General features: G+C 33.3%; 1 protein-coding gene across 5 annotated transcripts in view; it reads right to left on the bottom strand.

Moving 5' to 3' along the window:
• The window catches only part of Scn1a (sodium channel, voltage gated, type I alpha subunit), a 98,939-nt gene that overhangs the window by 10,915 nt on the left and 75,920 nt on the right, over positions 1-12,104 (bottom strand). For all 5 annotated transcript variants that reach the window (XM_013027709.1, XM_013027691.1, XM_013027699.1 and 2 more), the window contains 3 exons: positions 10,310-10,464; positions 8,480-8,653; positions 7,031-7,153 (listed from right to left, as the gene is read on the bottom strand). In XM_013027709.1, coding sequence (XP_012883163.1) covers positions 7,031-7,153; positions 8,480-8,653; positions 10,310-10,464 — 452 coding nt within the window. The remainder of the gene's footprint in view (positions 1-7,030; positions 7,154-8,479; positions 8,654-10,309; positions 10,465-12,104) is intronic.

Here is a 12,104-nt window from a genome sequence, read left to right on the forward strand (position 1 = left end):
GAACTCATTTTAAAGAACAAACTGAACACATTTGGGCACAATTTGATTTGACCAATAAACTTTAAAATTAATGACTAAAATGTAAAATTAGAATGAGATTATAAGATATCTAATATAGTTTGGCCTTAGTCATCCATGCATTGCTATGACTAATAATAGTTTTGCATAAGAAGCAAGACAATTTAGCATTATGTATTTCAGTAGATCATCACATCGTTTATTTCAAGCTCCAGTCATTTCAGTTGTTTCATTTACTGAGTTTAATCCGATAAACTTATTTTAAATGAAACATAACAGTGATCAGTTTCCTGGTAAAATATGTAAAGGAGGGATGTCTTACCTAATTTTCACATCTGATGCAATTATGCAAGTAAGGTTCTGTGATAGATTACTTTCTACTTTTCTTTTCCTGTGGAAAGGGTTTTAACCCCCTATTGTTTTTTTAACTTCATGAATTAAAAATGTGAGTTTTCATATTTGACACCACTACAGGCCTTCCTTGCCTCCTCCTCTACAGTCGCAACGGAGCTGGCTCATGAGAATTTAAGAGGGAAAATCAAGACACTAAAGTGCTCAAAAGTAGCATATGGTGTCTCGCCTTGAATATTAATTGCTGAGAATAACTGTGTGTTTATATTATTCTCCAGAATCTGATTCAAAGTCCACAAGGGACATCAAAATATCTTCTATTTGCCTGTTGATGCCAGTGTACTTTCAGAAGAAAGTTTTTTATTTCTTGCTTCAAAAAAATAAAAATAAAAAAAAAACACGAGAGCTAATTCTATACTTTGGAGTCCTGTTTGAAGTCTGTAAATACCTTTCAGCTTTCAGAGCATACAAGACAGTGTGACTAGTGGGCCAAAGGAAAGCATGAAACCAGTAATGATAAAGATGGGGGCATGAAGATGAAAATATGTATTCACCTTGAATCATCCAGAGAGAACCAGATGGTAGGGACTATGTGGCCTATAAATTTGACCAAGGTCACATACCTCTCTGTTCTGATTTTACCATCTCTATTCATAAACCTCATTAAATAAACCTTTCATTTATTTTGTTAAATTGTCTTTAACAAGCTCTACAGAGGTTTAAATTCGACATGTCAATTAATGACAATTAATCAATATCACCTCTTCCATTGTTCTCCTCCATTTCTCTAAATCCTTGCTATATCTTGAATGTATGGACACAATCAGATTTCTTGGATATGAAATTTTAAAACTGACATCAAATTATTATTTATTTCCATTTGCTGAGTGTTTTTGTCTAACATCCAAATGAAAATTCTATTTGTACTGTGTGCACAGAATACATATTAAAGGTTATACATTCACCTCTATTGCCTGATTTAGAATTTCTTTTCATGCTGATTTCTGAGTCTCACACTTCTTCCTTCAAAAATCTTTCTCACATATGTCACATTCCATGCTAGCTTATCTTTGTCCTCTTCTTAGTTCTGACCTTCCTTCCTTCATAACTATTATCAAACTGTCCTAACTCTCCCTTTCTTTCATATGGATGTGTGAGATGAATTAATCTTTCGCAAGTCCCATATTTTACTTATTTAACAAGTCCCAAGTGGTTACAGAATCTTTTCCACACCTTGATTTTTCACATCACAATCTACATGTCTAAATTGAATTTCCCTGGCTACCCACACTTCCTGTTCCTCTTGCTAACAGAATTACTATGGGCTAGTATAATTGCTGGAGAATTGACATGCTACTTTCTTTGAAATCTCTTGTCCAGTGTCACTCACTCCCTTTCTGCAATACTCTCTTTTTCTAAAGTCTGCAGTTCATGTAGTTTTTTCTTTCTTCACCTCCAAATTCAGCTTCCTAAAAGTGAAAACTTTTTCCTTTGACTTGAAGTGTCAGAATTCTAGTATTTGATGGATCTGAAATAAAAATTAAGCTTAGAAAGTGGACTAGAGAAAAGTAGCACCTTTTCTCTTTTCAATTTGCCTCATTCCTTCTCCTAAGGGTCTCTCCCACATAGTAGGTAACCATACCGTTGTGTATTAGGGTTCATTGTATTCTTATGTTCTAAAGAGATCATGTTCTTTTTGTTAAAATGTGAAATGCAAAAATATATTTGTGACTCATGGGCTTTGAGTGTTTTAATTATAGGAATGTGTCAGAGAGCTTTGATAATAGGAGTAGAAAAATGATTGACTGAACAAACACATAAATAAAGTAAAACTTAGCTTAACATTTGTTGACCAAAGCATAATTTCCAACTGTTAATTATAGGATAGGAGTAATTCAGTAGCTGAGCACAAGCAAAAGGTTTGAATAAAGTAATAAATATGAGAAATTTTCTTTGAAATGGGTTGTTCTCAGTTAAAATTAAGTTCAATTATGGCTTAATAATAAAGTGCTCTACAGAACTTTATTATTCAGGATATAACTTACAAAGTTGATGGCTGAGTGCAAAATTTCATTTTGTTAAGCTAACTTTATTTTTGAAAAAAGAAGTTGTCAAAATACTGGAGAATTTACTACATAAAAGGTCTATGCATATCTAAGATGTCATTAAACTTGGCAAAAGACCATAGAAAAGATGGTCTTTTCCCAAGAGCCTCAACTCATCTGGTGGTTCAGCAGAGGGAGATAGTTAACTCTTTGCATCTCTGGGGAACCACAATAATTAGTTCCCATGTGAGGAATGTACTTGGCAGAGTTGGTCTGAATAAATTGGAAAGAACAAATTGAGGTTTCAGGTCCTATAAAGGAAGATGTCAAAGAAAGGAACTGTCTTAATGAATTAACACCAGGGCTTGTTCCTTCACACGGACCTTTTCCAAAACCTTGTCCAATTGAGTTTCTCTACTTGAGCAAACCACTTCTTAGGGAAATGGTTTTTGTCTAGGGCTCTTTTTTGATTTTTAAAAAAATTAAGTTGACATGAAATAAAAGGTTGATATTCAAACATTTAACTTAATATTTTAAAGTTTAGTTAGAATATTCAAAAATATTGTCTGAATGAACCATCACATCTATATTACCGTGTCTTCTAATCTGTGTAATAATAACACAAGAGAGCTATGTGAATAAAAATCAAAAGTAGGTAAATTAGAAATCAGATATTTTTGAGAATAGAGAAGAGCAGTAGTCAGTTTTTAAAAAATGTAACTACTAAATTTGTATTTGTTTTTGAGTGATATGTCAATTTATCTGAAGAAAATTTTCAATTTTTTTCTCCCTCAAAAGAAAATCTTTCCCTCTTGCTCAATATTTTTAAATTTAAAGAGTAAAGAAAATATAGATTTCTTTTTATTTTTCTTTCTACTGCAATGTTTCGTAAGAATCTAAGAAGTTTTTAGTTGTGAGTGACTTACTATAACATTGAGTTTATGCATTATTGCCTTGATACTCATGACATGATTTTATTATTTTATCTGTATAATTCAAATTCACTATTCTATCTGCATTATTCAAAAAAGTAGGGTTTCCCCTAACCAATGGTTTAATTCTCCATTTTAAACACAAATCATGTATTCTTGTTCAACTCTTATTACATATTTTCTTTTGTTTCATCTTGACAATAACCCTTTATGAACTTGTATAATAGAATGGAATGATCACAATTAACAGCAGTCTTACGAAACCTAGAATATGATACCTTAGCATCTGCTCAACCATATGAAAAACTGACTGGTGGTATGCAGCTGGCCATTTTCAAGACCCAGACTAGTGGACTGGCAAAGAATTAATGCCTCAAATAAAATCAATATCTTTTAAATCCCGAAAGTTAAAATGGTTTTACACAATCACCCTACACCAGGGTTCCCCACCCTTATCAATCAAATAATCTCTCCATAAATGGATAACACAATTTATACATAACCGCAACATATTCTGTGAGATTTAATAAAGCTATCAACCTCTTGGGGGTTAAAAATCCCACAGAAGTTAAACTCATCAATGCTTTTTATTTCCAAAAAGAAATTTAAGACAATTGAAAATAGTGGCACTGGAATTAAATGCTGCATTGACCCTACTGTGGTAAAAATCATACTCTCCCCAGTCCCTCCCTCATCCCACTACACACAAGGTACAGTGAAAGGATTAAAGGTAGCAAAAGGGGTAATACAGTACCCATAATAAAGGGCTCAGGGGAGGAACCAGCGCTCCACCCCATCCAAGTTGGAGCAAGATTATCCTATATAAAATAGAAATATATAGTTTGTTATTAGTTAGAAATCTGATATGACAGAACATTTGGTGTTAATTTTTGTAATATGATGCTCCCTGTCTATCTCCTCATCAATTAAAACTTGAGGTCTTTTTTTTGAAAAGGTATTTAAGATTTCCAAGATTAGGAAATTACAAACACAAATTTAAAGACAAATTTTTTATTTTACCCTAGGTATTCATGACATCAGTTTACTCAGTTTCAGTTTTACAAGTTGAAAAATTTGGACTGGAAATTTGAAATACAATAAATGTTCAAAAGCTGTCAGCCAGAAATGTGCATAAAACATGCAAAACACAAAGGGCAACGTGATGATAACTTATTTATTACTTTCTAAATTCTTATCAAGCACTACACAACATGCTTTATTCAGTACTGTTACATAAAAGCACATGCTTTGAAAAAGTAACAGGAAAACAAAAATCAGTTAAGTGTCTGATACACATTTTGACACAGCTGTTGCAATTTTATGCTGCTGGGGAAAAGCTAAATGAGAGTTTCTGAATATATTCAAATCTCACCTCTTAAGCACAATCATTATTATTACATTCACCTCCTCATCATCTGTGATTATATTTTTTACAAATACTAGAAATATAAAAATAGAATAAGAAGGTCGTTTTGACTCTACAATGCCAAACAGATGCAGAAAACCTCAGCCACCCCTAGTGTTGAGTGTAAGACATCAGAAGGAGGCAAAGCAGTACATTCATACTCTGAAAGTTTAAATGATTCGTTTTAACAACTATCAGAATCTATAAGGAGTTTGTTTTTAATATTCAAAGTTTCACAAGAAAACTTCTTTTTATAAAACATAAAGCAAGTGGCGCTGTAGCTCAAGTGGTAGAGTGCTCGCCTTGAGCTGAAGAGCTGAGGGACAGCGCCCAGGCCCAGAGTTCAAACCCCATGACCGACAAAAAACAAAACAAAACATAAAACATTGTTGATTAATAGTTGTAGCTAACTTTATTTCTATAAAGTATAAAATTTAATCTAAAGACTAAATTCATTACATTCGTGAATAAATGATGAATTTGTGGATTTAATGAAGTTTTGAAAGATCAAAATTTGAAATATTTTTGATGCTTTCAAGTGTTTATCATTATTCATATTTCATGAGCCTTTTAAAATGCTAAGTTTTAATTCAGTGAACATGTTTTCCCATGGAATGTATAAAATGATAATTTTCTCAAGAATTGAAGCCACTACTCTGAAACAAAAGAAGTGTTACTTAACTGGAAAACACAATTATTTACATATTCCAAATTTCTGATAACATTTTACTAAAAAAATCTCTGCCAGAAGTAAAACAGTACTATTTGTCTTATATTTTGTTGATCATTTTCTGATAGGAAAAAATGTGATTTCAGACACATGGAGAAATTGAAGACCCATCTATGACACTATGTTGGAAATGAACTTTACAATTTGCCTGGGGTTGGGGGGAAGGGGGTTGGGGACAGAGAAAGTGGGAGAAAATGAGGGATGAGTAACAATGTTTGACAAGAAATGTGCTCATTACCTTACTTATGTAACTGTAACCCCTCTGTACATAAAAAGACCAAAGAAAAAGAGTGATATTTATAATAAATCTTAAGTAGAAGAGAGGATAAGGCCATAATTGACCTAGGAAATGAAAATAGGCATCTATAATACAGCTTAATTTCTATTAATATAACTGAAGCTTCAGTAGTGGAAGAGTAAAGTTTATCCCTTGTGCTTGCTTGATTTATTTAGATAAAGAAAATCGTGGCCTATTAAAAACACAGTATTGACTTTTATATTATGCATCTTACATTAATTAATGTTTGGGGCTGGGAAGGTGGCTAGTGGTAGAGTGTTTGCCTTGCATGCATGAGGCCCTGGGTTCGATTCCTCAGCACCACATAAGCAGAAAAAGCCGGAAGTGGCACCGTGGCTCAAGTGGTAGAGCACTAGCCTTGAGCTGAAGAGCTGAGGGACAGTGCCCAGGCCCAGAGTTCAGGCCCATGACTGGCAAAAAAGCATTAATGAATTAATTAATGTTTCATGAAAAATTTCCATAATGCAAAAATTTCTGAGCTGTTATAATCATAAAGAATAGTTTAATAGTTACTTAAAAGGAAAAATTCATATTTGTGTAACTCTGATAAGCTAGATTTAAGTTAAGTTGTTAATTACCTATCATAATAAGTAAAAAATTATGTATTCTGTTTATTTCAGAATGATGTTTGACTTCATTGCATAAAACATGCAGATTTTATGTAAAACTTAATTTATAATCATCTATGTGTATGAAGATTATTAGTGCAGTGTTGTAAATTAAGTCTATATCAAGCATAACTTCTTTAAAATTCAGTACATATTTGCTATCTACCCTTTAAAGCATTCAAAGAATGCAAATGTTGGCATTATAAAGACAAAACTTTTGGTAATTGCATTTTTTCCTTTACACTTACATAGTTGTAATTCACATTATCCTCAAGAAAACTCAGGTGAGCCATTACAAAGGGAAAGTACATGACACAGAATTCACTTTCAATAATTATTATATCATTACACGTAGTATTTGAGTAGTGCACCTGCATTTTGTATGCAGGATTGTAAGGAAACTCCCAAGATAGATAAAGAAATCATCTTAATAAGCACAGCACATAAATGATAGTATATCATTTTTAGAGAGGCCTAAGTTCTCTTGCATATTACCTGGAAGTAAATATGCAACAGATAAAAGTGTAAAGTAGCAATTTTGCAAAAATTTGCCATTCCTTTTGCATGCACATGTTTCCCTTTTTCTAAATGTAATTGAGTTTAATTTTGGCTACATACAATACAGGTTATTCATTATTCTTACCCTCATTCCTTCAAACCGCGATAAGGCTCTCAGTGGTCTCAGAGCTCTTAGTGTCCTGAGCGATTTGATGGCACCAAGTTCTGAGTAGCCCAATGCATTTGCAGTTAAGCTGACCAATGAAACCTGTGCACACACAATCATACCAAATAAATAGAATGGTTGTCACCCGATCTACAGTTACCATGTAATACAACAAATACAATTTTTTATTGATAATTGTTCAGAAGATGGATGGTTGGATATTTTCAGTAAACCTAAAATTTTAAGAAAACATTTTTCAAGTTGATCCAAAGAAAGTTACTTTTAAGACATGAATTACAACCAGTTCAACAAAAATCCTTAAACATCATGTAATTTATTAACTTCAATTAAATTTAGATGGGTTAAACAATCAGAAGAACAATGAAATGATTAATAAAATAGGAGCTGGGTGCAACTCAGGGGAGACCATGTGCTTAGCAATATATGAAGACCTCAGATCAGTTCCTAACACCAATATGATTACCAGCACCACCAAACCATCACCATCTTCCTCCTCTTCCTCCTCCTCCACCAAGAAATCCAGGTGGAAGAAAATGGCATAGATTATCCTTTTATTATTGTTACTACTAAATTTGGGGCTATTTAGAAAACACAAAAATTGTTGTTATACTGGGAAAAGCAAGATATCTCTAAGTTGGTATATACAATTAATTACAGCCAATATTCTTAGTAATTAATATGTTCTCAATGTAAGTTCTGAATATATCAAGAGATGTAGGTCATTTGTGAGAAATAGTGAAGACTAATGGATACTACAGTTGTAGTATCTAATTCTTACAAAAAGAAATCACCAAAACTCCACATTCATGTAGGATTACAATTTCTTTAGTGTCAACATGGCTGCTATAGTCAACATACACTGGATACTAATTTTTCAAGTTGTTCAATTTTTAGTGTATTAAGTCCTTATATTTAACACACCTTAAACATTGTTTGAAATACTATAGTTATTAATTAGTCTTTTTCAAGAGTGCTATATAATCATGATGAAATAATTAAAATAGAACATGAAAAACAAAATCATAACTCTTGGGCACCAATGTCTTACACCTGCAATCCTAGTTACTCAAAAAGCTGAGCTCTGAGGAGCCCAGTTTGAAATGAACCTAGGTAGGAAGTCTGTGAGACACTTTTCTCCATTAAACTACCAAAACAAATGAACAAAAACCCACAAGTAGGGCTTTGGTTCAAGTGGTAGGGTGTTAACCTTGAGCAAAAGAAGCTGGAGGACAGTGGCTTGGATTGAGTTTAAGCCCAGGACCAGCACCAAGAAAACACTACACTGTCATTTGTTGAGTGGATTTATTTTTCAAAAAGCATATCTTGTCATCACAACACGGTAGTCATTATTTTAGGAATAAAATGTGAGTAAGACAAATTACCTTGAATATAAGGCAAGGTACTTACATCAACAATTAAGAAGTCCAGCCAACACCAAGCATTAGTGAAATATGTTTGATAACCATACGCGACCCATTTGAGAAGCATTTCCAGAATGAAGATGTAAGTGAACACCTTGTCAGCATATTCCAACATGGTCTTAATTGTCTTCCTTTGGTCTATGTATATGTCTTCAAATGCCTACAAAGAAAAAGTTATAACTAACTTTCAGATGCTGTTATATGCTCTGTTATCAATCACATATGTACACAGCATTTCACTAGGATAAGAGAGCAGAGGAATAGTAGTTATTGATACTTTATTACTCTTCAAGGCCTTTTCATAATAAAATTATGATTTCTGTTGCTATTTTAACCAGAAAAAGTAAAATTATAATTCATAATCACTTAATTTCAATTCATAAAATAGCTATTGACATTATTCTAATGTGGCTATTTCAATTTGACTCAATAAACGATTCCATTGCTTTTGTTTCCTGGAAAGGAGATTATTAGCCTAGCAAGCATGAGGCCCTGGGTTTGATTGATCTCCAGCACCAAAAGAAAACAAAAATAATTCATCTTATTTCTTTGGCTTCTTTTCATAGGTTCATTTTAAGGTTTGTTTTGTTTCTTTTAGTTTGCTTTGCTATAGAAAACAGATGGAAGAAATAAAAAAAGCTATGTTCTCATTAAGTGGCAATTGTGACTTATGAGGACAGTGTCAAATTTTACTTAAGGTTTTATGCTTCCTTTTCATTTCTTCATTTTGCTTATCATTTTAGTTTTTAGCAAACATATATTGTGACAATGATGGAAAATAACATTGTTTCTCATTTAGGTTCTATTATGCATTCCTGCAATATGATATTTGATATTTTACTTCTAAGTGAACATTGCTTTCATTATGAATTATTTTTTTCCTAAAATGGTATGTGGAGAAAACTACCTGCAGGAAATTCTGGGTTGTAATGACAAACTTGGGTTAAAGAAAATTAAATATTACCTTTATATCAGTGTTCCTAAAATGATATTGATTCTGCAATCTATATTTTTGTAAATGATTTTAGAAATATAAATTGATTCTGGTAAAAATATATTTTAAAAGCAAAATCAATTTTAAATGAATCACTAAGGCATACTGCCCATTATTTATTATTAGCAACATTGTTTCCTAAGTAGCAGTACATAGTAAAACAACTGGAAGGGACAGAGAAATAGCCCCTAAGGACTTATTGACTGTCCATAAAGAGAAAAATAGTAATTACATCATTAAAAAATAAAATTCAGCAAAACTCACAGGACTCCATGATTTATACTATGTTTACCATGCTTATTAGCTTTTCATTAAGCTTGGAGTCCTTTAATATTCATATGTGTTGGTTAAAATGTGTGATCTGTAGGGCTAAATTTTCTGGGCTACTTATAGCAATATGCAAAAAATATATAAATAGGTTATCAGAAGTAGTAAAAGCAAATAGTAACATTCAGAAACATACAGCTATAAATTAGGTCTATTATTTGGAAGATTGATGGGAGTTCATTAAAATGCACTATCTATTTGGAAAGTGAAATAAAAACCACGAGTAAGTGATCAGAATTAGAATATTCTTTTTTTTTCTGTCGGTTTTGGGTCCTGAACTCTGGGCCTTGGCGCTGTCCTTCAGCTCTTCAGCTCAAGGCTAGCGCTCTACCACTTGAGCCACAGCACCATTTCTGGCTTTTTCTGCTTATGTCGTGCTGGGGAATCGAACCCAGGGCCTCATGCATGCAAGGCAAGCACTCTACCACTGAGCCCCCCAGAATTAGAATATTCTAAAAGTGAATACTGTAGCACTTCTGCTCAATATCCACTCACCAGCGCACCACTACTGAGGAGAATCATGAAAACAATGAAGGTCTCAAACCAGTTATGTTCCACAATGCGGAAGCACGTTCTTCGGAGGTTCCACCACTGTTTACCTCTGCCTTCTTCCACACTGATTTGACAACATTTGAATCTTCGGACACAACCTGCAAGTGTAATGTTCACACAGGAACAGAGAAAATAACTCTAACGCCTCCATGACATCACTTGCCATATCCCCTCTTTTCACTAATACTGCCATCTCAAATTTTCTGGGATAGCTCTAAACCTTCTGTGAAGTTATGATATTTAGTTATTTAGAGGATCTCTGGCTGAGAGTATCTGCTTTCTCTGGCTTCTAATGTGACTGCAAGAATTTTTGTACATTATGAACAATATTTAAGGAGATTGTTTTGTGCTATATATTATCATATTGTATTCTTTTGCTGTGCACTTTTGAAGTAACTCTAGAAAAAGACTAAAAACTGAAATTAATAGTAAGAAATAGAAGATACAAAATGATATTAATCAAAATGAAATCCAAGATATGGAAACAAGAAGTTTTTTTTCTTTTTTTATTGTGAAAATACTGTACAGAGGGGTTACAATTACATGGGCAAGATAATGAGTACATTTCTTATCAAGCATTGTAGCCTCCTCCTTTGTTTCCCCTTCCCATCCCTTCCTATCCTCCCTGCGCCCCCCCAACCAATCCACCCCGCTCTCTCCTCCCTCCCCCCGAAGTTTTTTTGAGTGTACTGTTTGCAGCTATTTCTTTTTTCTTTCATTTTTCTATGGTTTATCCCATTGTCACTGTTTTGTATTTCAGTCCCCTTAGTCTTCTATATTTGTTTATCTGATATGAGGAATAAAAGAGGGATCACAGAAATGGTGAGACAAAGGACAAATGCAAACCAATGCAACAGTGATACTCACAAGACACTATGTTGGAAATGAACTTTACAACTTGGGGGGTAGAAAAGCAAGAGAAAATGAGGGAGGAGGTAACATTGTTTGACAAAAAATGTACTCATTTCCTTACTTATGTTATTGTAATTCCTCTGTATGTCACCTTTACAATAAAAAGAGCAAGAGAATAATAATATAGATGTTTTCCCAAAATGCTAGGGGTGTTTTCCTCTAGGTTATCCTTTGATGTATCTAGCAGTGCTTATATGATTTTGTAAAGTAATTCACTTTAATGAACTTTCAGATCCCTGTGCCAGTGCTTACCTCACAATGTGTTCATTTACTCTAACATCAGAATCAAAGCCATAGGTAACTCTGTGTACAGAAACACCATGGAAGATATACCTAACTCTCTCAAAAAGGTCCAGAACAGATGTATACTTGTTTTTAAGAAACTTACATTATGAGTTTTAAGAATAAAACAGAAGAAAAAGAAGAAATAGAAAAAAGAAATAGAAAAGAAAAGGTTGGGGCTGGGCAGGTGGTGGGGGAGCAAGATGGAAGACAATGTGGGACAATTTGGAGAACTATGTTGGAAGGAAAAGAACAGAAGATAGTAGGAAGGGGAAGAAATGGAATAATAGAGGGAGGAAGCAAAAATGAGGGAGCTGAGGAACAAGAGAATTAAAGGAAGGGATAGAGGAAAAGGAGGGAAGAGACATCTACTAGTGTAATAGAGAATGAGTTTCATAAGGCAATACATTATTAGTTATTAGAGAAATTACATGAATAGTTTTATTATATCCATTTTATATTTATTATAGCCAAAGAAGAAAATAAGAAAGCCATCCACTATGATCAGATGAAAGAAGTTTCGAGAAGGATTGACATGATATGT

Source organism: Dipodomys ordii, unplaced genomic scaffold (genome assembly GCF_000151885.1).
Source record: "Dipodomys ordii isolate 6190 unplaced genomic scaffold, Dord_2.0 Scaffold5, whole genome shotgun sequence".
NCBI lineage: Eukaryota > Metazoa > Chordata > Mammalia > Rodentia > Heteromyidae > Dipodomys > Dipodomys ordii.